Consider the following 26,990-nt stretch of genomic DNA (forward strand, 5'->3'; position numbering starts at 1 on the left):
AGTTTCCCTCTTTGGTTTCTGGTTCTGCACAGTCAGACCAAGGAAAACAAGTCTGATATCATTCCCATGAGAGAGTCCTCCAAAGTCTCAGAGACAGCTATCACGTTCCCTTCATGTCTTCTCTTCTCCAGGCTAAACATCCCATGCTCCTTCAATAGACCTTCTTATGGCATATTCTCAAAGATGTGTCCAAAACAAAACCCAATATTCCCGATATGGTCTGACCAGGGCAGAGGGCAGCCCTGGATTGTCACCTATCTAGATCCGGATAGTAGTCAAATCAACAAGTATTTATTAAGCACCTATTATACAAGGATGGAGAATGAGGATCCAGAGACAAAAGAAAAACCAGTCTCTATCCTCAATGAGTTTACTTTCTATTGTAGGACACACATAAGTAAATGCTAAGGAGTCTAAGGGCACTTATGTGCCACTGTAATGGATAGAGCACAGGAGCAGGAGTCTTCAAGACTCCTCACCCTGAGTTTAAAGATGGCCTCAGAAACTTACAAGCTGTGTGAACCTGGGCAAGTCCCTTATTACTGTTTGCCTCAGTTGCCTCATCTGTAAAAAGAACTGTAGAAAGAAATGACAAGTCACTCCAATATCTTTGCTAAGAAAACCCCAAATGGAGGCACAAAGAGTTGGACCTGACTGAAACAACTGGATAACAACAGGTCTGAAGCACAAATTTGGAGGAAGTGCCTTGAAGCTATAGGACGACAGCCTGTGCAAAGGTACACATAGAAGTAGGAAACGGAAAATTGAGTTTGGGCTGCATACCATGTTTTAATGGTGTCAGTGGCAAAATACAAGGACAGATTAAGTGATAAATAAAGTAAGATTACCTTTTGTTATAAAAAAAAAAAAGAAAGAAAGAAAATTGAGTTTGGGGACATTTGTAGGTCAAGTGATATGGAAAACAGACAACATAAAAAAGTAATATGAAATAAATCTTAAAATTTATTGGATTGTAAAGGGTTTTAAATGCCAAACTGAGGTCTGTTTTATCGCAGAAATAATATGAAGCTATTGAAGATTGTTGAATAGAGGAAAGACAGTTAGACCTGTGCCTGAGAAAGATTATATTGGACTAAACAAGTAATGGAAAGGACCACACAAAATAAAGTGGACAATTTTGATCATATAAAATCAAAAACTTCTTCCACATCTAATATAGCTTAAATTACAAGAGAAACAAGTAAATAAGGAAAAAGCCTTTGCAGTAATGATAAAGGTGTCCTATCCAAGGCATATAAGGAACTTATTAAAATTCATAAGACTGAGAAGCATTCATGATATTCCATAACATTCATATACCATAACTTATTCAGCTGTCCTCCAACTGATGAGCATTCCCCTCAGTTTCCAGTTTCGTGCCACTATGAAAAGGGCTGCCACAAGCATTTTTGCACACCTTCTTTGGGATATAGGCTCAATAGAAACACTGCTGGGTCAAAGGGTATGCACAGTTTCATAACTCTGGGCATACTTCCAAATTGCTCTCCAGAATGGCTGGATCTGTTCACAATACATGAACTGATGTTAAGTGAAGTAAGCAGAACCAGAACATTGTACATGACAACAGCAACATTATGATGATCAATTCTGATGGATGTGGTTTTTTCAACAATGAGATGATTGACAAACTGTGCACACTCTTTGATCCAGCAGTGTTAATACTGGGCTTATATCCCAAAGAGATCATAAAGAAGGGAAAGGGACCTGTATGTGCACGAATGTTTGTGGCAACCCTCTTTGTAGTGGCTAGAAACTAGAAACTGAGTAGATGCCCATAGATTGGAGAATGACTGAATAAATTGTGGCATATGAATATTATGGAATATTATTATTCGGTAAGAAATGACCAACAGGATGATTTCAGAAAGGCCTGGAGAGACTTACACGAACTGATGCGGAGTGAAACGAGCAGAGCCAGGAGATCATTATATACTTCAACAACAATACTATATGATGATCAATTCTGATGGACGTGGTTCTCTTTGACAATGAGATGAACCATATCAGTTCCAATGGAGCAGTAATGAACTGAATCAGCTACGCCCAGTGAAAGAACTCTGGGAGATGACTAAGAACCATTACATTGAATTCCCAATCCCTATATTTATGCCCACCTGCATTTTGGATTTCCTTCACAGACTAATTGTACAATATTGCAGAGTCTGACTCTTTTTGTACAGCAAAATAATGGTTTGGTCATGTATACTTATCGTGTATCTAATTTATACTTTAATATATTTAACATCTACTGGTCATCCTGCCATCTGGGGGAGGGCGTGGGGGGAAGGAGGGGAAAAATTGGAACAAAAGGTTTGGCAGTTGTCAATGCTGTAAAGTTACCCATACATATAACTTGTAAATAAAAAGCTATTAAAAAAAAAAGAAAAGAAAAGAAAGAAAGAAAGAAAGAAAAATCACCACAGCAGAACAATATTTAGTTAGGGTGCTTTCTTTCTAAATAAAAGCAGCCATTACAAATAAAAAAAAAATGAGATGCTTGAGACCAGTTCCAATGGTCTTGTGATGGAGAGAGCCATCTATGCCCAGAGAGAGGACCATGGGAACTGAGTAGGGATCACAGTATAGTAGTATTTTCACTCTTTTTGTTGTTAGTTGCATTTTGTTTTCTTTTTTTTTTTTCCTTTTTGATCTCATCTTTTTTATGCAGCATGATAATTATGGAAATATGTATAGAAGAACTGCACATGTTTAACATAGATTGGATTTTTTTGCCACAGAGAGAAGTGGGGGGTGGGGGAGAAGGGAGGGAAAAATTTGGAACACAAGGTTTTTCAGGGGTGAATGTTGAAAATTATCCATTTAAATGCTTTGAAAACAAAAAACTTTAATTAAAAAAATATATCTTGTCCCTTCTTCTCTAAATTAGAAGCCTTTCCTATTTCCCATATGCCCCAATATTTTCTCTTCATTTAGAACTGTCTATAATGCACTTATTTTGGAATGTATCACAGCTAAATGTGTTAGCATCTCCTTATTAGAGTGTAGCCCATAGTGGTCAAACATGAAGACCTCAGATCCTCCCCACTATTTCCTGAACATGTAATTAGGAAAAGCAATAATAAAGAAAAATTACAATAAAACACAAATGTTAATTGGTGGTTTCTAAGTCAACACGAGGCCTTCAGGGATCCATTTCTATTTGTTCGACCCCACTGGTATAAACAATAGGAAGACAAGAATTGTAATTATTACTTAAACTTTTTATTATCCGATGCCCAGTTTAGGGCTCTTCATACCAAAGGAGCTCGGTAAGTTCTTTTTTATTTTATTTTTAAATTAACACATATTTTTTCCCAACCTCCCATCCTCCAACATACATTAAAGAAAAATAAAACCCTTGCAATAAAGATACATAATCAGGCAAAATAAATTCCCATGTCTAAAAATTTACACCTGATTCTGCACTCCAAATCCATCACCTCTCTGTCAAGTCAGACAGCATAGCATAGTTCATCGTGAGCCCTTGAAATCATGACAGGTTGTTACCCTGGTCAGAAGTTATAAGTCTCTCAAAATTGTCTTTACAGAATTGTAGAAATTTACCTCCTGGTTCTGCTCACTTCACTCTGTATCAGTTCATACACGTTCTCTGAATTCATCGTGTTAGTTATTTTTTGTGGCACCATAGTATTCTGTCACATTCATTCTCCAGTGGACCGGCAGCACCTTGACTTTCTAGATCTTTGCCATTACAAAAAGAGCTACTAGTAATATTTTTGCGTATATGGGTTTTTCCCTTCTGTCTTTGATCTTTGGGTGTATATATGTATAGTCCTAGTAGAGGGACACAGACAGCTGTGTCAATGAGCACATTAATGGACACTTATTTATTTATTAACTTATTAATGATTAATTCATCATCAATTAGTTCTTATTATTGATAACTTAGTAATTTATGCATTTATTAAGCAACATGAAACTATGCCACTTAATAAATGCTTCTAGGAAATCCCACTTTTCTAGCTCAATTCCTTTGTAAAGATAAGGAAACTGAGGTCCAAAGTGTACTCACTAGCTCAGGGTTTACACACAGGATTATAGGTTTTGACCTGGAACTTCAGATCTTATCTATTCCCAAACATAACATGTTACAGATCAGGAAACTGAAGTCCTGTATGTGAAGTGGCTTATGTAGGATCACACACGGTATCAAAAAGATCTAGAGTTCAAAGGGATCTGGGAACTCATCTAGTGCAACTCCTTCATTTTAGAGGAGGAGGAAACTGAGGGCCAGCGTCGGGAAGGGACGAGATCTGGAGTCGGAAGGGACTTCAGAGGCTCGCACCAACGCGGATGCCGCCCTGCCGCCGAGTGCCTCGCATCCCTAGGCGGACTGAAAGTTGTCTCCGGGTTTCCCCCAAGTTCTCAGTCGTGACAGATCCCTACGTCGACGTGACACGTAAATGTAGCTCAAAGGGGATGCCCTGTCATCAGCGAGTACGTAAGTAGCTCGCTTGGCCCCGCCCTCCCGGCAACCAGGAACCGGGAGGAGCTCCAAGCTACATTAGCAGAGGAAGAAGAGGAGTCGGCGGAGGGAGTCGGAGGGAATGATCGGGACATCCCAAAGTCTCCGAACTCCATCACTTCCCGGGAGGGCCTAGCTCCGCCACACTTTCGCCAACTCCCACGGTGGATGTGACGTTAGCTAAGGGCGGGACAGGAAGCGGAAGCGCTCGCAACCTTGTCCGGAAATCGTGCAGTTCTGTCTTCCGATCCTGGGCCCACGTGAGGATACCCCCTGCTTTCCATTATGAAGGTTTCTGAAAAGAGGTGAGGTCGACTTCGGGCTTAGTCTGCGGCGGCAGGGACCGAGGGGTCCGGCTCTGCGCCCCACGAGGGCGCGGACTTCCCATGTGGGCAGGGAGCGGGAGCCGCCGGCGGCCGGGCGCTGCGATGTGAAACTCCGCTGGCGTTCCTCCCCCCACTTGGCGCGACTTGTTCGGAACGCGCTCCGTTCTCTAGTTCCCCCCCTGGACTTCAGTAGCCGCGGCTCGCTTTCCCTTGCCCGGTTTGCCCCCTTCCCTCCAGACCGATCGCTTTGGGACTCTTCTCTCTACTCCTTTCTCTCGTGCTCTTCTCACCGCCCCGTCATCCCCCTCCTCCGGCCCGCCTTCTTGGATCGCTTCTTTCTCGAGGACTGGCCCTTCCCTCCGCCCAGGGAAACACTTTGCCTTCACTCGCCTGGGGCACTTTCAAAAGTTGTGGATTTCCCTTGTTCGGCTCTCGCCTTGACCTCGTGCTTTTCTGGGAGTGCCGGGAGAGCCGCGCTTCTGGCTTATTTAAATTTCGCAGCTCTCCCCTCCCTCCTCTGGCGGTGTAAACCCAACAGTGCCCCGCGGATCGCCGGGACCACGTCCGGCAGCATTTATTTTTGTCTTGTGCCAGGCACTAGGCTGGCGCTCCGTGATCCTGCTCAGTCCTTTATTCCCACGGGCTCTCCACAACTCTTACTCACCTTACTCTGTGAAAAGTAGTATTTTGCCCTTGTTCACGTGTTTTCTCTTTGTGGTTCTTTTTTCGTGAGGTTCTGGGACTTAGAACCGGGAGGGACCTTCGAGATCTTTCAGTTCAACCCCCTCATTTTACAAATGAGGAAACTGAGGCTCACAGAGAGAGAGGAATAGCTTGTAAGTGGCAGAAGTATCAACTGAACCCGGGTCTTTCGATTTCCAGATCCATTTCCTTTTTCTACCAGCCATAATAGACCTCGAGTCTATTGACATTTTATGGAGTAAGGTTGGTAGCAATTACTGACAAGCTATGATCCCAAAATTAGGAGAATGAATCCTCTGAGATCAGCTGGGATACTCCATATATCCCAGTGACATTTTATTACAGCATGCGCCTCGAGGATTAAGATCTTATTATTTTACTTCTTCCAAACGCTGTAGATTAGGGTTTATCACCACCGTTCATCGTTGTTGCTTATTTTGCCCAGAAGTAGCCCGTGAAATCTTAGTTACTTGACAATATTTTGCTCGACCTCTATTCCTAGAGTATACTGTTTAAAGATTCAGAGGGAAAAGAGCTTTCCAACCCTGCAGAGTTGCTGTCTGTTGCTATACTTAAGCTTTACCACACATATAACTAATGAAACTGAGCCCCCATTTTCTGTCTTTTTGCCTGCAATCTGAGATGATGATCCAGGAGGACTAGGAAGCATATAGGACAGTGGGAAGGAACTAAAAGTACAATTCTGTGATACGTCTGCTTGATGGTCTCTCTTAGAGGTGGTGTTTGGTTTTATGGATCTCTGAAGGCTTGTTCGGTCTTCCGGGCTCACATGAGGACACAGTTTTGCTGGGTGGGACTTTGTTTGAGGAAGGAGATCTTACAGATAGTGACATTTCTCTGTTGCCTTCTAGCAGACTTCGGGTAGTGAACCATGAGGACGAAGTGCTGGGTTTACTTACAGACTGCGAGCTGAGTACTAGGAAAGATGAGGTAAGTGACTGCTACTGAATCCAGACTCAAGAAAAACCCAATGCAAAGGGGCCATAGAGAGATAATCTTACCCATAATTCCCAAAGGTCCCCCAAAGGGGATCTTATTCTTTCTGTTCATGGGAAGCCAAGTTTTCCTCACAGAAGCCATAGCACTGATAGTTGCCCACCCACCCTGTCCAATCCCCAAAGGGGGTTCTGTATTCTTCCCTAAAGCTGAATAATAAATTCCAGAAATGGTCAAGCAAAGAACCTGTGTTCCTGGTCTAATCGAATCAAATTAGGAAATGTTTATGGAGGACCTAATATACACTGGGCACTATATAGAATATAAAGAAGGATAAGACCAACCCCTTGCCTTCAGGAACGTTAAGTTGAGCCGCGTTGCGGGGAATGTAACAAGATGAGTATTCCTGCTCGTGACGTAATTTGCCCTTTCCCTCAACTTCAGTTTCTGCAGAGATTGCCATGATCGTCTGGCTAGGAGGGTGCTTACTGGACCCCTAACAGATACTGTTCTTTGAAAATCCCTTACCGTGCTTAACTTTGAAGCAAATGATTGACATAATCATTTCCGCCAGGAAAAAATGAAATGTCACAGAACAGCTGTATTGGTGATATAGTTTTCTTTTCCTAGGACAGGCCATTTTAGACCATAGGATTTAGAGTTGGAGGGGACCTTAGAGGTCATGTTTCTAAGTTTAAATCATCCTGATTTGACAGATGAGGAATCTGGGGGTCCGAGAGGGGAGAGGACTTGTCCAAAGTCACCATCAGTAAGTAGGATGGCTGGAAGTTTAACCCGCAGTAATTATGTGACTCACAGTACTCGGCAGGGTGCCAGTACGTGTTCTTACATAATAGTGCCTTACAGCCACATATCACCTTTCCTCCCAACGCCGAGCTAACAGAGACATGGAGTATCCCAGCTGATCTCAGAGGATTCATTCTCCTTATTTTGGGATCATAGCTTGTCAGTAATTGCTACCAACCTTACTCGATTGCTCTCTCTCTGCCCAGTTTCAAAAGCGAATCTTTTTGTTTTTGTTGAGATCCTTCGCATCATTCCCCATCTGCTCACCCAAACTTTCCAGTCTGCTCACCCAAACTTTCCAATCATGACACGGATTGAGGGCCCACTCATACATACCCTTTCCCCACACTGGCTCAAGCGTCACTAGACTGGGTCTAACTCTTTATGTCCTTTTCTGATTAAAGGGTAACAAAAACTGCAACAAATACAACGGTGAAATTGGCAGAGAAATGGACGGCGAAATTGACGGAGAAGTTAATGGAGAAGTGGACGGCGAAATGGACGGCGAAATGGACGGAGTTGACGACGAAGGTGACCACAACAATGATGAGAGGAAACATCAAAAGCTCCTGAATGTTATTTGTGGCCTTGGTGGAAGGAAGAGGTAATGTGCAGCTGAGACTAGATGGATTTTTGCTAGCTTGACAAAGTCCTAAGCCTAGAGCTAGAAGGACTACCTTAGGAGTCATCAGATTGAACCTGTCAGTTTATGGAGGCACAATCTGAAGGCCAGACAGGGTCAGGGACTTACCTGAGGAGGTCCTTATGCTTAAGCAAGTCATGGGTGCCAGGATTTGGAGCCAGGGCCTTCAGCTATGAATTCCGTACTCTTCACTTTACCTCACTTCCTTAAGGCTCTTCCAGTCCTTCCTTGGATGTAACAGTGTTCACAGGCTTGATGTTTCCTCCAGTCCTTCCTAGGATATTGGGTCATTATGCAAAGCTTTCAAGGATGGCAGGTCTAAAAGTCAAGATTAGTAAATGCTCAACTGCTCTATAACTAAGGGAGCCCTAGTTGGGTTTGTGAACTCATTTCCACATTCCTGTTCTTATATATGATTTCAGGCTGAAGTTGGCCGAGCGGTCAGAGGCCAGTCTGCAGGTGTCGGAGTTCAGCGTCAGCACTGAAGGTAAGTCAGCGGGACAGCCGGAGGTGCGTCTGCCTCTGCAGTCATGGAGAAAGAGAATCACAGGCTGCCAAGCCTCGGGCTTGAAAATCCGATTTTTGATTCACTGTTAACCTTATACGAGAGTGTGTAGGTGGGCAACAAGCTTTTTCACATTCTTGCTTTTTCCCTGGCTACCTTGTGCTAAAGACAAGAGTTTCCTTCAAAGGTTTGAGAGGACAAGGACAGGACAGACAGCAAGATGAGAAGGCCTGGAAATTGAGGGACAGAACTAGTGTAGAGAGATTAGATAGCTTCAGGGAATAATAATAATCTGCAGCATTTCTACAACATTGTAAGGTTTGCAGAGCACCTTGCAAATGTGTTACCTCATTTGATCCTCACAAAAACAACCCTGGAAGTAAGGGTTGTTATTATCCACACTTAGAGTTGAGGAAACTGAGACAGATGGGTGAAGTGATTTGCTCAGGATCACAGCTAGTAAGTGTCTATGAGCAGGATTGAACTCAAGTCTTCCTGACTCACGGCCCAGGCCCCTCTGCACTGCTCAACCTAGCTGTCTCAGATCTGTACTCATCCCCTCTGAGATTTTCCCACCTTGGACAGCTACCCAGCAGTCTAAGTCTGGTTTCCAAGTTTAAAATGAATTGGGGGGTACTTGTTGAAGTCTCCTCTTCGCCATATTTCTCCCACTTTGTGGCTGGACCTGCCTCTCTACTAGCTTTCTATTTATTTACCCAAAGGAAATAACAATTTGAGCCAGGGGAGTAATAGCCAATCTTGCTTTTTGTTTCCTCATTAGGTTAAGCCTAATGCCTCGGGACACCTTAGGTGCTAAAATACGAGTGTGTTTGTATCAGTTTGTTTCATGCATTTGGAACAGCAGTGCTTTAAGTCTGGCTAGGATTTATGGTGTAAAGAATACCTTTTACGAGGGTTTTAGTTTGCAGAACCCTTCACGTGTATTATCTCGAGTCTCAAGTCATTGTATATGTCAGGTTCACAAAACAGCCAAGAAGTCACAATAATAACTGACATTTCTAGAGGGTTTTACTTGGCAGAACCTTTCACGTGTATTATCTCTCGATTTTCAAGTCATTGAGTCAGGCACTAAACACTTTACACACGCATCCCCCATCTTACTTACTAGAAACTGATCACCAGTTTCTAGTAAGCGGATTCATCCCAGCCTCCCTGAATGCACTGCCTCAGGAGCAGTCTCCCTCACCCCCTGCTTCCTCCCTCCTTCCCTTCTGATCCTACTAAGAAATTTGGTGCTTGTACAGGGACAGGGGAGAAGCTGGAACTCTCAGAACTGCTGGCACCCATCAAGGTTTCCTCCTCACTGGGCAGCGTGAAGAAGCGGCTGAAGAACGTCAAAAACAAGAAGACTGTGGAGTTACCCCTTAGCAAAGAGGAAAATGAACGGGTGAGTGATCTGGAAAGTAGCCCACTAAGAGAAAGAAAAGAATCAGGAGAGTAAGCTGAGCTGATCTCCGAGAAATAGAAATGGCCAAACCTTTTAGAATCCCCTTGCAGTAAAAAATGGCAAGCATAATCCAAGCCGGAGGCATCCTATTGTTTTCCATCTTGAATGGGCCTGTGAGCAGAAATCTTTGCAGGCTTGCCTAGATTTGCCTAGATTTTATATTACTAAAAGGGTGAAGTAGAGTTTAACCACTGAAAAATAGGTGGGTTGGCCAATAAAAACAAAAGCCATTCAGAGAAGCCAGTTTCGGCAACTTGATCCTTACCAAAGTGCACAGTTAGGGGGCTCCTGATAAAGGTGAATCAGTTTTGACAGGAATCATCGGGCATTCTTTTACCAAACAGGCTGGGTGCCTCTCACCTAGTGGGGGAGACTGGGTACAGCCCAATTCCAGCTCCATTTCTATTTCTACAACCGAGAGTGGTGGCTCTCGGCCGCCATTTCAGCGGTTTCGTGAGGAAGAAGATACTTGCATAGAGCCAGCCAGAATGACACGTCCCCCAGAAAACGTGGCTCACCCAGCCTGGAATTTCAGTGAGCCAATAGTAATTCGGTAGCTTGGTGAGCTTGCTGGTATGGACATTCTGCCAGTTCCGATCTCGGCTCATCTGTGGCCCCTCATTCTATACACATCTTCTCTTGCGATTGCCCTAAATCTTTCATGAAGGATCCACCTAGGATTCCCAGAATCCTTAATTAGAGCATTATGCACCATCAGTGCATTACATGGAAAGTCTAGCTATTTAGGTTTAAAAAAAAAAGTGTTCTAGAGCTCAGGCATCCCTCTGGCTTATGGGCAACATGCTGAACATTCAGGAGCCCAGGGGAAGTTGGAGTCCTGGTGACATGATATCCTTGAGTCTCTGGGTGAGATGCAGAAGGTCTTTTGACACTGACCTCTGGGCACTTGGCTGCTTTGCCTCTTTCAGGTCCTCAGGGAAGCTGCCTACAACAAAATTTCCCAAGACATGGACAAGTGGGAGCCAATAGTCATGAAGAACCGAGGAGCAGCACAGCTAGTCTTTCCTCTGGAGCAGGAGCGAGTGCTAGATGTTCCTATCGAGGAGGTGATTGAAGGCTGGAAGGTACGTTTGGCACAAGGGGCAGCCAAGCTTCCATAAGGAAGGGAGGTTCCGGGGCTCCAGATGGGAACGGGAGGTGCTCATGGTCAAAGCCCAATTGTGGAGAAGTAACAATAACAACTGCCGTTTTTCAAACTCTTCCAGTATGTGCAGAGTGCTTTGTGTTCATTACCTCAACTGGTCCTTCCCACACTCTCACAGTCAGCTCACTGCTCTAGTGTATGCAATCATGTCTGTGAGGAAGGTGGGGTTCTGTCTCTAGTGCAACAGCCACTGAAGACAGTTTTGAGAGATTTTAAGAGCTGCAAGAGTCTAGAGCAGTCCTCTTTGTGTTAGATAGAGTCTGGACCAGACCAGGGAAAGATCTAGTGCTGGCCTTTCCATTCCTACTATACACGTCCCATCATTTTTCCAGGCTCTTCTCCGCAGATTATCTTCATGAACCACAAATTAACATTACCTCCATTGCGTTGTATTTTATCTACTTTGTGATATTTCAATCTGGTCCCAGTAGTCTGGATCTCAGATTTGACACCTCTGGTCACCGGGGATAGGATTTTCAGAGAAATTCAGTCCCAGCCGGAGTAATCTCAGGAAGCAGGGATTCCTTATTCAGAATTCTGCCTCTGGGACGTGTCTGTAACAGCCCAAAGTTTGCTCGCAAAACAGCCACGAAGTAACTGTAGTAACGAACATTTCTAGAGGGTTTTAGTGTGCAGAACCCCTCGTGGGTATCGTCTCTTGAGTCTCCCAACAACCCCAAGAAGCAGGCACTGGAGACATTGCTGTTCCCATCTTATTAAGGCTCAGACAGGTTGAATGTCGTCAGCTAGAGAGAGTTAGAAGCAATATACTGCCCCTAATGAAAGAAAGAATGGAAATGCCCCCACCCCCAAAGTGACCAAAACTGACAAGGTAGCTCTTTAAGACTGTGTTCTGGGATGAACTGCAGCAGTCAACTCTTAGTCAACCAGAGGCATGGGATTGAGGGGGGGACTAGGCCTAGAGCATCCGGAAGTGTACATTGGATGCTTGGCGTAGAGAGGAAAACATAGAACAGCAGCTCATCACAGTAACCTTGGCGGCTGGTGTCGAAGCCAGTTTGTGATCCTCCTTTGGCTGAAGGGAGGCTCTGAATAAGAGGCTGAAGATTTCACACATTAGTTAAAGGTGGCTGTCTGTGGAACACATACAAGCTGCTATGCTTACAACGTGGGCTCCAGAAACTTAGCTGATGCCCGAGTACTGGACATGAGAGCATTAATGCCTTAAAATTTGTCTTTAGGAGGGGGAATTGTGACCTTAGAGAAAAGGGAATGATAGGTATTCATATAGGGCTTGGAGGTTTGGGGTTTGGTTTGGTTTTGTGTTTCTTTTTATCTGTTTTGTTTTGTTTAACTTAAAACACTTGCCACAGGATGGTTTAAGCCAGAGGTATCAAGTGCATATGTGCCAGGGCTGTCAAACTATATTAAAATGCAATGGGGAAATACTCCACAAATGAAATCAAAATCCAGTCAGATATAAATAACATGACATCTTAAAACTAAGTCGATACGTGGCCCATGGGGAACTCTACGGGCAAGTTAGTGGCGCCTGGTTCTTTAGTGAGTTTATCCTCACTGGTTTAGGCCAAATAGGATGGCCTCTGAGCTTCCTTTCTTAGACACTTGAACACTTCTTGATCCCTTTGTTGGAGCTGGTCAGGGAAAAGGCACAAGGCTGACAGAACAGTTCTCAAGAGAGCTGGGAATCTTTTAAATGATATGCTGTGGCTTTAGTCCTGGTTCTTAGAGTTTTAGTTACTTGTTTCTTTTTGAGCTGAAAAGATAGGGAGATAATAGGTAGAAACCATTTTTGCAGCTTTTTAATTTAATTATGACTTCATGGCTTTCCGACAGCCCGAGTGGTACGGAGGGGACCTTGAGTAACTCATAAAGCTGGGAAGGATGTGAGACCATCCATTCTAATATTTTGCAAGGAAGAAACTGAGTCCCAAGAAGTATTTACCCTTATCCTTATAGCCTTCACCTCAGAGCTGAAAAGGATCTGAGGCAAGGGAGGTGAAGTGGGTTGACTGAGGTCACACATAGTAAGTGATAGCTGGGATGGGAGACCAAGTTGGCTCACTTGACATCTGGCCTTTTTCCCTCCCTACCACACTGAGGTGTCTGAGAAATTTGTTGTTGGCCACGCCGGCCCAAAACAGGGCCTGACAGATTCTCTCACACAGAGACGAGTAGATGAACTGTGTCATGAAATGAGGCAGCCTTGCTAAGATTAGCCCACGGGGGAGGGATTCTTTGGGTCCCAGTAACTCACAAAGGCCATTTCTAGGTAGGCGGAGGTAGCAGGTGGTGAGCCGTGTTTGGAGAGCTTTGACATTGAAGATTGGGCCCTGACATCGGTGCTCCTTTACTCTTGAGAAAATTACATTTTCTAGGTAGATGATGAGCAAGCCTTGTTTGCAGATTTGTTTTTATTGTGATCGCGGTCACCTTTACTCTTGAGAAAATTACATTTCCTAGGTAGATGATGAACAAGCCTTGTTTGCAAATTTGTTTTTATTCTTGTGGCTAAAGAAAGCAGTGTGATTAAAAGGGGTAGGAGGGTGTATATATCTGAGGATTGGAGACCGGCCGGCCGATTTAAGTCCGGTGAAACGGTGGCCACCTTTTCTGGCTGCTGCTGCAAGAGAAAACAGATGGATTGCTTCTGATAGTCCGAGGAGTTTGAGCTGGAAGAGACCTTTGAGATATTCCCGTCCGTCTCCTGGTACTGCAGCCCATATGTTTCCTACATACAGAATCGAGTCGTGGTGGGAAATAGGCCATGGAGTTTAAGGGAATGGCAGGCAAAGTGAGGAAATGACTAGGGTTAAATTTGAACTGTCAGGAAACGGGCTAATTACACGAAGGTCATATTTTTGTTCAGGCAGCGTCCTTTTGTGCTCAGGAAATTTAAAAAGAAAAAAACAGCCCACTAGAACGCAGCAGTAGGAGAGCGTGCCTAAAAATGACTTGTTTTTCTGTTTGATCCCATCACAAGTGAACAATACAGAGCTGAGAAGTGACAATAGCCCATCACGGCACATACGTCCACATGATTGGTAGCAGCTGGCTCTTCTGAAGTTTTGTTAATGGGTTTTGCCTCGAAGCTGTTAGCCAGATTTACCCCCCCCCCCCCCCCCCCCCCGCTTTACCATCAGCTGTAAAGATTGCTGATCTTAAAATCTAACCTTACCATCCCTCTAGAAAGTAAATTTAAAGGGGAAGAGCTGATTGGAAGCATAGAGAATAGTTTGGAGGTTGGGGGGAGGTCTCGCTCTGAGCCACAGAGAGCTCTTTCCAGTAGGCTTACGATCATCCGGAGTGTGGACTGGAACCATCTGATAGAACCTGTGGCAGTGGGGAGCTTCGATTTCACCTCTGACACCTAACTAGCCAGCAACCTATCTGAACCTCAGTCTTCTTGGGCAGATTTCCCTATGGCATCTGTTTCAGAGTTGGGAAAGGACCCTTTGAGAGCAGCTAGTGCAGCCCACTTGTTTTATAATAGAGCAGAAAGGCAAAGGAAGCCAAAAGAACAGTGACTTGTCCAGAATCTGGATTTGAAACCAGATGTTCTTAATGCTGAATTTAGTACCCTTTTCCCTCTTCTGTGCTATAAGGAAAGCATTTGGCTAAACCTTAAAGCTTTCTAGAACTACAAGGCGTTGTGTGATTTTGGGGGCGGTTGACCAGATTCACCCCTTGATGGTGGCTCTGTGGTTTCATGGTGGGCCTGAGTTGCCCTGGCTCCCGAGGCTGACATGAAGCCCCCAGGGCATTGAAGAATAAGGCTGCCATGTTGCCGCTCCAGTGTGACTCAGAGCAGCCAGCCTAGCTCATCTCTAGGGGCACGGAACAGGTAGGGGATTGAAGGAAAGGTGGGAGCACCTTGCTCAGTTTTTGCTGTGTTCTGTTGTATTGTGAAGGTTTCAACTCCTCTGGAAAAGGAAATTTTTAGCCTCCTCCACAAGAACAAGCAGCCTGTGACCAACACTGTCTTGACACCGGAGGAAAAGGCCTCCTTGAAAGCCATGAGTCTGGAGGAGGTGAGTATCAGGCTGCCGCAGCCCCGCCTCCCTTCCCCTCTCCTTGGCAGCCATCTCCGGCGTGCCCGTTCTTCCCCGAGCTGCCCAACGGCCCCGGTCTCACCATTCTTGTCATTTATTACAGGCCAAACAGCGCCGAGCAGAGCTCCAAAAAGCCCGCGCCCTACAATCCTACTATGAGGCCAGGGCTCGAAGAGAGAAGAAAGTCAAAAGCAAAAGGTAACAAGTCCCCGGCAGCTCAGGCTGTTTGCGGGGTTTGGGGGAAAACTGGTTTATGCTTTGCTATAAATCCCTAAGGGAAAGCAGAACAGCTGGCCACACACAGGCAGTACCATGTGGCAGCAGCAGCAGCACTGGTTTTGGAGGCAAGGGACCTGCCTTGGGGTCCTCGCTTCCGCCACCTTCTACCTGCGTGCCATTGGGCGGCACTTAGGAATCGAGCTAGAGATGACCCTAAGATTCTCCTAGGGTCCAGAGCCTAGTGTTTTTTCTCCTAGAAGCTCCAGTTCTTAAGTCCTTTTATGTATGAGTCCTGTGGTAGAAGGGGCCATGGAGAGACACTCCCCTTGAACTGCCCACACCAAATATCATTATCCTTTGGTCTGTTTAAAAGGCACCTTCTCGGGTGTCATCTGGATAGCGACTTCTTTACTTTGTCAAATGTCAGGAGCCTTGCCCTGGGGACTTCCTCTTACCAAAACCCCAGGGAGGGGCTGGCCCTGTGTCAGAAAGCCTTTTTTTAGGCTAATAGGGTTTCTCCCCAGGAGTTAGCTCTTTCTTGGTTTCTGGGCACCCCTGTGTTCTATCTCTCCCCCAGGACAATCCTTGGAGCTTTGAGGGCTGCTGGCGGTGGGCCCTCTTCCAAAGTCCCCAAATTTGAGTCTTGGGATGTGGCGCCGCTTTGCTGTCATGTGTTTCTTCCCTTCTATGGCCGTCCTCCCACAGGTTTCACAAAATGCTAAAGAAAAAAAAAAACAAAGAAGTTCTGAAACAGTTTGAAGAACTGCGTAAGATCAATCCCACTGCAGCCTTGGAACAGCTGCAAAAAATCGAAAACGCCAGAATACAGGTAGTCTCCTCTCCTGCTGTTCGTTTTCCTCCTCTTCTCCTCCTTTGCCTCCTGCTCCCATGACCTGGCACACTTCCCAAACCATGTCATCATCACTCTCTGTCCTTTCTCTCAGGAACGAATGACCCTCAAGCACCAGAACAGCGGCAAATGGGCCAAGTCAAAGGCTATTATGGCCAAATACGACCTGGAGGTAAGCAGGCATTTGGGGGGGAGGGCCCAGGAAGACGGTGTGGGTGCCACGGGTGATGGTCATGAGGAAAGATGACTCAGAGTACAAGGGGGCTGACAAGAGCAGAATCAGGAGTGGCAGGTAGGGTGGCCGCTAAGGATCTTAGGTTGGAGTAGAGGAGGCGCCTAATTTCACTTCTTGGAAACTGAGGACGAGGTTGGCACTAGCTGGCCTCTGAAGGCCGCATCAGCTCTAGAGTTCTAATGCTAGAATGCTAGAGTTCTAGCATTCTAATCACTTCCCCTCCCAATTGTCTATGTGACTCAGTTGTCTATGTGACTCAGTGGACTGTAGCCCTTCTATCCTTCACCATCTTTTTTTTTTTCTTTTTTTGGAGAGAAAGTTGGGAGTAAGTGACTTGTTTGGAGTCACACAGCTAGTAATAAGTGGTTTCTGAGCCCAGATGTGAACTTCTGATCCCAGAGCTGGTGCCATCTTGAAGTCTGTCCCAGCCTAGATCAGCTGCCCTCTGAAGTCCCTCCCTACCCTGGAGCTGTGACTGTGTTAGAGGCAGAGACTATTTCTGCTGCTCCTTTTGGAGCTCTCCTAACAACTGGTCCTTCTGTAAGCTCTTTAGAGTTTGCAGAGTGCTTTACCTACTTAAACTCATTCAGCTGAGCTTTCCCAGGAGGCAGGCGCTCAGGCTTTTTATCTCCAGTTTATGGGTGAGGAAACGGAGGCAGACAGAGGCAAAGGGATATTTGCCCGGTCCCACAACTTGTAGTCTGGGGCAGAAATTGAACCCAGAGCTTCCTGCCCCCAGGTCCATGATATCTTTGCACAATTGGGTTTCTGAGGCTGGGGAGTTGAGTAGGGATCCATAAGGGCCCGAGAACCCTAGGACTGAGGTCCTTTCTCTTGCTGTGTCTCCTTCAGGCCCGTAAGGCAATGCAGGAGCAGTTGACCAAGAACAAAGAACTGACCCAGAAACTCGAGGTGCCTTCTGAGAGTGAGCACGATGAAGACGAGGAGGAAGACGCCGGGCTCATCCCCGCCATCGTGAACGAAGTGCAGCTGAGCATCGACGGACCAAACCCCTGGATGCAAAAGCAGCGTCTGAATCACGTCAAGAACTCTCCCACCCAGAAGAAGCCTGTTGCCAACGAAGCAGCCGAGTCCGAGGAGGAAGAAGAGGCCACGGCAGAAGACGAGCTGCTCCTGCGAGAAGTGGAAGAGAGGCGGGCCTTTTGGAAGAGCTCAAAGGTCGAACAGGGGTTGCAAAACCACACCATGACCACGATGACAGGTAAGCTGTCCTGGGAATTCTCGGTATCCCCCTCTGTAAAATGAAGCAGTAAAGCTTGCCCTTTAAAAATGGGTGCTGTGCTGACTTTATGAAACGGGTCATATAACAGAAGCAGCCCCTCCAATAGCCTTCCCAGGAGGAGAAACCTGCCGCATCCTGAGGTAGCCAGTCCCTTCCAGTTGGGACAACTGTGACTTTGGAGAGCCCAGATCTGTCACGTTGCGTTGTCCATCCACCCATTTGATGAATGAAGAAGCATCAGCTCTCATTCGGGATGCGTGGCAGGACCTTCATTGGGCATAAGGCCCTCGGCCACAGTCATCTGCTTCTGTGGTTTCTGGGACTGGTGGCTTGTGCCGAACCACACGATTTTAAGGGAAAATGAAGGCATTGATGCTATAGGTTTGGCATGACAGGGAACCTGATGTGTGACCCCAGGCACCTCTCCCGAGGCTTCTTAAAAACTGCACTCCCAGAACAAGACATTCCTGCACTGATTGGTCTTGGCCCCAGAGGGGAAGAAACAGGCTGGGGATCGTGGGCCCAGAATGTTGGCTTTGCTGTGAGACAGCCGTGCTCGGGCAGTTGATTTCACTTTTCTGTTTTTTCTTGTTGCAAGGAGAGGCTCTGGTGGAGGTGCTAGATCGTATTTAATCAGAAAAGATTATGATGCTAAAAAGCATCTGTAAAACTTGATTTAAAAAAACATTCTCCTCTAACTGAACGTCGAGTCTTAGGTTCTGAGATAAAGACTTGGGCTGTGGACTTGAATTGTGTCTGACAAAAAACTAACGATCAGGTCTTCAGAAAGTGGGCACCTGCTCGCTTCCTGACAGACAGACGGAGCTCTGTGGAGCGGAAGGGACTGATGACCTGAGGAGGTGTCACACTTTACCAGTGGTCTGACAGCAATGGCTGAGGAACCGCTTGTCCAGATGTAGAAGGAATGCTCATTTGTGCACTACATGGGCTCTGAGCTCCTTCTACCTCTGAGGCAGCGACTTGGGGGCAGGAAATACTGCTTCTGAAATGTCCCAGCTTTGTGACTTTGGGCAAGTCACTCACCTTTCCCAATCTCAGTTTCCTTATCTGTAAAATGGAGATCATGATAGCACCCACTTCTCAAGGTTGTTGTTGGAAAGATCAGATGAGATAACATATTAAGCACTTATTTTGCAAACCTCAAAATGCCAGATAAATGCTCACTGTTATTATTACATTTATATTATATTATATGTTTATTATTATAAAGAAAAGTTAATTGTTCTTTGTGACCAGTTTGAACAATGGATGGATGAAAGAAAAGAAAAAAAGGAAGGATGGAAGGATGGATGGATAGATGGATGGATAAATGGCTGAATGGGTGGAAGGAAGGATGGATAGATGGATGGGTGGGTGGACAGATGGATGGAAGGAAGGACAGAAGGATGGATAGATGCATGGATGTTCAAAAAACAAGGCCTGAAGCTCCCAGTTTTGTCATCAGCAAAAATCAAAAGTTGGACTAGATGGTCCCTTCCAACTCTCCGTCTGCATCCCTCCTGGGGGACTTTGGGCAAATCCCTCTCCCTCACTTTCCATCTTCCCTAACATGAGGTGTTGGACTCGATGGCCCTCTGGGGTCCCTTCCTGCTCTAAAACTGCTGAAACTTGGATGTCACTAGTAACTAGACAGAGTAAACTGTGTGCATGCATTGTAGAAACTTTTGCCTCTGGTTCCGTGAATGAGCCAGTGGATGATAAAGAGCCACTTGATGATATGGAATGATTCCAACTTCAAAGTGAACACTATTTGTTCTGTTGGCCTTTGTAAACAATGGCGCATAAATGAAAATGACCTGCTCTTTGGAGATCACCTATTTTTTTTTTTTTTTGACCCCTGGCTCCTCCACGCCAGCAGATTTCCCAGCCTAATTATCCAGTGAGTCATTGGTGATGCTGAGAATAGAATCCAGGGGAAGCTACGGGCCTTTAGCACTAAAGCCTTCTACCTCCTACTTGACAGGCAGTAGTTAGCACACCGTCCCAGAACTCCAGCGCCTGGGAACTCCCCCAGTATCCCTGAAGTGTCTTTGAAGTCTGTCGCCCACTGGGGGGGTGAGGGAGGGGAATAGCAATAGTTCAGTGTTGAGGCGCCTTTCTGTCCCTTCCCTAATGGCTGTTTCTTTTTCTAGTGCCTGAGAAGACAAAGGAAGATGAGGAGCTGTTAGTTCATCTGAGGGATCTCTCTAAGCAACTAAAGCAGAAGGCCAAGAAGATAAGGCAAAATGGAGAACAGCCTGAGAGCCCGCCTTCAGCCACCCGCAGTAAGCCAAGCGTCCAGAGGGAAGAGCGGGCCTTGCTAAACGAGAGGCCGGCCAGGATGGTGGAGGAGGACCTGGAGGCTTTGGACGCTGAAGAAGTTGGCCAAGAACCCGAGCTCCGGAAGCCGGTGCTGGAAAGGCACTCTAACCAAAAGAATCCTCAGAAGACAAATGAGCCCGTGACTGACCTGCACACCATCATCAGTGTGAAGCCTCACATTGCAAACTCCTTTTTATCAATCCCTACCATTGTAGAACAGGAGGTGAGTGGGGCTGGGCCTCGGGCCTTGTGGCTGGAAGAAGCCCTGTTGGCCGCCCGGCCTTACCTAAGGCTCGGGGTTGGCCACGGGGGAGCCACGTTTGGAGACCCAAACCCTTCGTTCGAATACAGGGGGTCCACGGCTTGATTGCCTGTCACCCAAGCCGATTACTGAATCAGAAATTTGGAATTGGAAGGGCCCCCAGAGTCTAAACTAAGTATAATGTCCTTTTTCAGAGGAACCGCGCTGTAGGTGACAGCTCCGGTTCCACTCTAGGTGCTCTGACCTTAGTACTGCACCCCTAGCGTTGCTCTAGGCCTGTCCCGGCTGTTGGGGGACTGGGCGTGGGGGGCATTCAGAGAGGCCTGGTTGATCCCCAGGTCCCCTCATCAATCAGAGCAGCAGCAGCAGTGATTGGAGACCAGAGGGCTGAGCACTACGGTGTCCGCTGGGGGTTCCCTCGGATTCCAAAACCTGGGTTCTGATGCAAGCTTCACCATGCTAGGCTCCCTGTCCTGTAAGTGCCAAGAATCTAAAGACAATATAGAAACCGGGCTCTCTACCCTCGAGCGGCTTACATTCTACTAGAGCCAAGAGCTCTTAGGCTGGACTTCTTTATTTTTCTAATATATTGATAATCGGTTCGATGTCATTGGTTTCCTTTGCCATCTGTCTTATTTTATGCAATGCAAAAACCATTCTGGGTAGGCCCATCCCTGGGCTTGATGAAACTGCCCAAGAGGTCTGTAACAAAAGAAAAGGCTTAGAACCTCACAGGGGTCCTCAAACTACGGCCTGCAGGGTCAAATGCAGCAGCTGAGGACGATTATCCCCCTCACCCAGGGCTAGGAAGTTTATTTAAAGGCCCACAAAACAAAGTTTTTGTTTTTACTATAGTCCTGCTCTCCAACAGTCTGAGGGACAGTAAACTGGCCCCCTAGTTAAAAAGTTTGAGGACCCCTGCCCTAGGGGAATAGAACATACAAATAGCTAAGTGTGTACTGTCTTTGGAGGAAGAGGAAGTGAGGTTCCCCCTGCAGGAAAGATGGGAGGGGGGCCAGGACTAGGAAGCATTCCAGGCTTAGGGGCCCGCCACCACCAAGGCCCGGAGGTGGGAAACGGGACCGCTGGATTCAGAAAATAGCAGATGGGGCCCACTTGGTTGGCTTGTAAGTCTGCGGAGGGAGGCTGGGGCCACATTGAGCCGTCTAGCCCGGCCAGATCTTTGGGAATCCCGACCATGGTCCAGCATTAGCTAAATAAACCCTCCCAGCTTTGTATCTTCGCTCTAGTACCTGCAGTGTGACCTCAGGATTTGCCAGGGTGTCCAAGGAAGAGTTTGGCCCGGATGCTGCCGTCGCCTACAAAGCCCACTTATCGATAAGTTTGAGTATTGTTGGAGGCTTGAGACGATGGGCGGTGGGATCCTTAGAAAGCTGGGATTCCTCCGATTTCTGGGCCGAGTTAACGGATTGCAAAAGCTTCCTTTAGACAATAGAGTGATTCCAATGCAGAGTGCATTGGAGGATGGGCCTAGAAGCCCAAGGCCGGCTCCAAGCTTGTGATTCTTCTCGGGACCAGGAGGCCAGGGTGGAGTCCTACCAGGAGGACTCCCCTGGAATGTAGGGCATTGCACTTGGCCCCTACTTAACCTCCCTGAGGCAAAAAAAAAAAAAAAAAAAGTTGGGAGAAGAGGTAGCCTTTAGGAGGGTCAGAGCTGGTAAACCAGGCCCTCCCTCCGCCCAGTTTGCACACAGCTTCCCCCAGGGGGCGCTGAAGTGTCACAGCCTGGCACCCCAGGCAGCCCATGCTGCTTAGCTGTTGGCAACCTGCACTCCCATCTGCTTCTTGCTCTTGTCTCCTCCCAGGACTGTGACGAGGACATAATCCAAAAGCAGCTCATAAAGGAGGCCTTTGCTGGGGACGATGTCATCGCCGACTTTCAGAGGGAGAAACGAGAAGCCGAGAAAGCAAGCGAACCAAAAGATATCGACCTGTGCCTGCCAGGCTGGGGACAGTGGGGTGGTGCGGGCCTGGCGATCAGTGCCAGGAAGAGACGCCGGTAAGCCCCACGTGATTACATTTCTAGAGCCCTTTGAAGTCTATATAGTGCCTTCCTCCCAGTAACTGCAGGAGGGAGGGAAAGAGGAAATACAGTTTCTTGTTCTTCTGCCCATTTCCCAGGCAGGAATACCGAGACCCAGAGGGGAGAGGGTTCCCAGCCAAAAGGATGCAAACCCTTTCTTGCCTCTCAGGAGCCTCTGAGCCCTACCTGAACAGTGCTGACTCAGTCGCTTACACCAGCTATCTTGTTCTTTGTCGCTCAGGTTTCTCATCAAAGCCCCTAAAGCTTCTCCAAGAAAAGACAAGTCCTTGCCAAATGTAGTCATCACCGAGAAGCGGAACGTCCATGCTGCAGCCCACCAGGTAGGGAGGTGGCTTTGGGACAGGCTCGGGGTCTGAGGCTCCTGGGCAAGTTATAGAGGGCCCGCTTAGCCAGTAGCAGCTGGTCAGAAGAACGTAGGACCGGGAGTGAGCAGAGAGCTGGGTTCAGACCCTGCTTCTGGCATATCGGAGCTGTGTGACTTGTCACAGATCGCTTCAGTTCTCTGATACTTGGCATTTTGCTTTAGCGATTGTGAGTGGAGTATCTGGGTGTGTGGGTCGGGAGCCATGCTTAGTTCCGGGGTTCAAAAAGAAACACCAAGGACGGTCGTCCCTGTCCTCAAGCGTGGAGCTCAAAGTCTAATGGAGTTCATGGCATGCCAGCAGCTGCATGTGGGTAGGCACGGACAAGAGAGAGTGCAGATAATCTCTGAGGGAAGGCCCCAAGGATTAAAGGGGACAGAGAAGGTGGAATTGTAGCTAGGACTCGAAGGAAACCAGGAGGTGAGATGAGGAAAGAGAGCATTCTGGGAAGGGGCCATAGACAGGGCAAATCCTCGGGCAGATGGAGTGGCCGGGTAGAAAGGGAGAGTCGACGGGGCTGGGCAAAAGAGACCTGGAAAAAGCCCAGAGGCTGTGATGGCCATACTGAGGATTGAGTGGGGTGGGGGATGGCAGGGTCACAGGAAGGCCCTTCTAGCTCTGTAAATTATGGGAGCTGTTCGCGGACTGAATGGAGAGAATCCACAGAAGAATAATCTTTACAAACCTTGCGTTCTGGCGGGACTCATCCCGAGCCTAAGGATTCTAACTAATCAGTAGAATAAGAAAATCATTTTCTTTTTTTTCATAAGCCTGAGAGGCAACCTCTCAAAGCAATCAATTATTTTTCAAGGTGAAAAGTCCCTGCTGGCTCCTCGAGTATGAAAGTACATGTGTACTTTGGGATTGGGTCTTACATCTTGACCTGCATAAAAAGTATAGATCGGGCTTCTCTCCCCACCTCCCTCTCTCCCGCCTCGCCCTTAGTTTGGTCTTCCTTTAGCAGCACTTCAGAGATGGCTAAACAGTGCAGTGACAGGGTTAAGAGAGGAAAGGCCCCGAGAAGGCTTCTTAAAAGAGATTGCTTTGGGGGGCAGCTAGGTGGCGCAGTGGGTAGAGAGATTACCAACCCTAAAGTCATGAGGACCTGAGTTCGAATCTAAACTGAGATACTTCCTGGCTGTGTGACCCTAGGCAAGTCGCTTAACCCCAATTGCCTTAGCCAAAAAAAAAAAGTTGCATTGGAGTTAGACCCACAACTAGTGTCAGAGCCACGATCAGAATTCGGGGTTTCTGACTTTGAATGTAGCGTTCTGCTTACCAGGCACTCCAGAGATCATAGATTGAAAATCCAACCCCTCCCTTTTATAGGTGAAGGAACTGAGACCCAAAGAGAGGCCTGTCCGTACCATGCAGGCCGATAAGGCTAGGATTTCAACCAGGTCCTTTGTCTCTAAAGCCTAGGCTCTTTCCATTACACCACACTCCCTCCTTCCTATAGAATCCCCATGTGAGGCCGTCCCCTCTGGGACACACCTTCCACGACCCACGATGCTGCCAAAAGGCCACATGTCCACTGTTCCCTCTCTGGTTTCACACCCTGCCGACACAACGTGGAGCCATGCAGAGCTCCGGGCCTGAGCTCCCTCCTTTCCCCTCTTCTGCAGGTTAATGTGCTTCCATTCCCGTTCACCCACCCAAATGAGTTTGAACATACCATCAAGACGCCAGTGGGAACCACATGGAACACACAGAGGGCCTTCCAGAAGCTGACTGCTCCCCAGGTGGTGACCAAGCCGGGCCACATCATCGAACCCATTAAGGAGAGTAATGTTGAGTCCTCTCCTTCCCACTCCAATCTTCCAAATCTGCAGAAGAAAGGACATCAGTACCTTAACCATTTGAAGAGAGAGCCGGTGAAAGATGCTTAAATCCTACTGCTCGACCCAAGCCCAGGAGAACTTGGTACTCATTCCCTGGGACTCTGGAAACAGTACCCTGGATAGTGACGATAGCTCCTTCTGGAAATAAAACAAACCCTGCAACTCACTGGAGCTCAGTGTGTCCCGTCATTCTCCAGTCAACTCCCTTCTACCTTTACCATCAGACAGATCTGCTCAAGGTCTTCCAACTCCTGCTCTCTACCGGGAGCTCATCAGGTGGCCGAATAGGGACCAAGTGGGGCAAGAAAAATCAAGAACGCAAAGCAGATTTAATAATATCTTCCATCCATCTGGACGGCATTGAACTGTTGACAGCATTTTTATAGCCATTCTCTGACTCAGTAGAGGAGGGGGAGAGGTTTCAGTAAAAGCACCCCCGTAGTCTAGACAGCTTATTCACGCCATGGCTAACTTTGGGCAATTCCCTTCCTCTCTCTAAATTTCATGTACCGCATTGGAAAATGAAGGGGTTCCTAACCTGGGGTGTACGTGAATGTGGTGGGAAATGCATGTCAATATGACAGTTTCCCTGTGTACATCTGGAAACGTTCTGAGAAGGGATCCACGGGCTTTATTGGAATGCTAATGGGGCTCATGACACCTCAAAAAGTCCACCCCGGTAGTAGCTGAGCCCTAAGGACTCTGAACCCTAATGTTCTAGGAATCGGAAACAGACCCAGGGGAAGGTAATTGCCCCAAGCGGCACGGTCAGGGCTAAACCTCGGCCCCGAACTTGGCACCGGTTCCTCCCGTTTCCACTTCAGTTCTCCAGTGCGGTTTTAGAGGAACTCCAGGTTTTATCGTCCGGTTCGTCTAAACTCTTGGAGGTGTGTGAAGTGGATGCCCCCAAGGGCTGAGGCTAGTCCTAGAACCTTGTGACGCTGAAGCACTTCTCTCTAGATCTTCCAAAAGGAAACAACCCTCTGCAGATCTCTTTCCTGTCGGAGGAGCGCTCTGAATTTTATGATATTTTCTATCCCTGGGGCATTATTGAGAGTGGGGTGTCCCCCACTCTCAACGAGGCAGCTCTCTTTCTTAACACGAATGCTTGCTTTCCATACTTGGGTTTGGGATTGACAATTATGTTGAGGACCAGAGCTTCTGAGAAGCTGGGCAGACTTGTGTCTTACTATAAATTCTTTTATGAATGACCACTGAGGGATGGCCTTGAAGGGTACACACAGGCCTTTTGCTATGTCTCCTGCAAATGAAGAGTCCCTCATAGTTGAGGAGCCCTGGTATACGAGTAAGGGAGGTGGGGACAGTTCCTACGTCGCACAATGTTTCACAATGTCTGCTAGGTGAAACCTGTTCCAAACCAGAGGAAACAGTTTCTGGTGCCAACTTTAAACAGCAAAATCTACCTTGTCTCCAGAGGATGTGGGACAGATTATTGCTGCATATAGTCTACTCCAAAAGGCTCTTTCTACTGAGTGTACCTACCTCCCCTCCAGCAACCTTAATTAAGCACTTACTGTGTGCCAGCACTGGGAATCCATCGGAAAAAAACAGCAAATTCAGCTCCAAACTTTGTATTCAGCCACTGGTCTGTGCCACTCTAACTCCACTTTCTCTGGTCTCTTCCACCAATCTGGCCTCCTCCCCCCAAAAGAGACGACTCCTACATTAGTCCAGTGGGTGTTGATGTCTACATTTTCCTTTGATCCACATCTGCGATTCCATCAGCACGAGGAAAACCCACTTCTCTGATGCCGATTACAACTCTTCTACAAATCCTGATCTGAAAGTGGCTTAGGTCACTGAAGTAGATGACGGCGCAACATAATCAAAGCCAGGACTTCACCCCACGTCTTCCTGATTTTCAAAGCCCTCCTCCGATAAGGATTGCTGCATCTCCATTTATCCATTTGTGACTTCACGGTCTGTTCCAAGTGCTGTGTGATGCCGCCCTCGTTTGTCCCTTAACGAAGTATGTCCCAGGACAGTGGCAAGGAAAGTGGTTATGAAGTCGGGATCTCACATTCGAATCCCATTTCTGGTATTTACTACTTGTGTGATCCTGGGCGAGTCACTTTCCTAGTCCACATCTCAGTTTTGTGATTTGTATAACGGAGGGATTGGAATAAATGATCCTTTAAGGTGCTTTTCTGCTCTGGGTTTTTTTGTGTTTTTTTTTTTAACTGTGCTTGAAGATTTTCTTCCAGCTCTGACTTTTTCTGCACTAAGGATTTCCCCAGTTCTTGACAGTCTTCCCCATTCTAAGGTCCCTTCCAATTCTCACATCTTATGATCGATGCTGAGTTACTTCAGGATAGCAGAGTGGGTGGGCAAGGATGTGGAGGGCAGCTAAACACCCTGCAGTTTCCCCCAACCAAATTCGGCCTGTTCTTGTCTTTAGTTCCTGACTCATCCTGTCCATGGGTAGTGTGGACTTGCTTCACTCAATTGCCTATCGT

At 46.9% G+C, this 26,990-nt stretch overlaps 1 protein-coding gene across 2 annotated transcripts; it reads left to right on the forward strand.

Annotated features, from left to right (window-relative positions):
• The first annotated feature begins 4,506 nt into the window (after window positions 1-4,506).
• UTP14A (UTP14A small subunit processome component) lies at window positions 4,507-26,676 on the forward strand. Of its 2 annotated transcripts, none has more exons than XM_012553245.3 (15): window positions 4,507-4,812; window positions 6,408-6,486; window positions 7,704-7,903; window positions 8,365-8,429; window positions 9,713-9,855; window positions 10,845-11,000; window positions 14,974-15,093; window positions 15,218-15,312; window positions 16,039-16,162; window positions 16,278-16,355; window positions 17,271-17,640; window positions 19,815-20,206; window positions 22,072-22,265; window positions 22,531-22,630; window positions 24,298-26,676. In XM_012553245.3, exons 1-15 carry the CDS (start codon window positions 4,793-4,795, stop codon window positions 24,559-24,561), a joined length of 2,400 nt encoding a protein of 799 aa, XP_012408699.1. In that variant the 5' UTR covers window positions 4,507-4,792; the 3' UTR covers window positions 24,562-26,676. The 2 variants fall into 2 exon arrangements, with proteins under 2 accessions (XP_012408699.1, XP_023362702.1); XM_023506934.2 differs by having other exon boundaries at window positions 6,411-6,486.
• Window positions 26,677-26,990: the final 314 nt, after the last annotated feature.

Source organism: Sarcophilus harrisii, chromosome X (genome assembly GCF_902635505.1).
Source record: "Sarcophilus harrisii chromosome X, mSarHar1.11, whole genome shotgun sequence".
Lineage (NCBI taxonomy): Eukaryota > Metazoa > Chordata > Mammalia > Dasyuromorphia > Dasyuridae > Sarcophilus > Sarcophilus harrisii.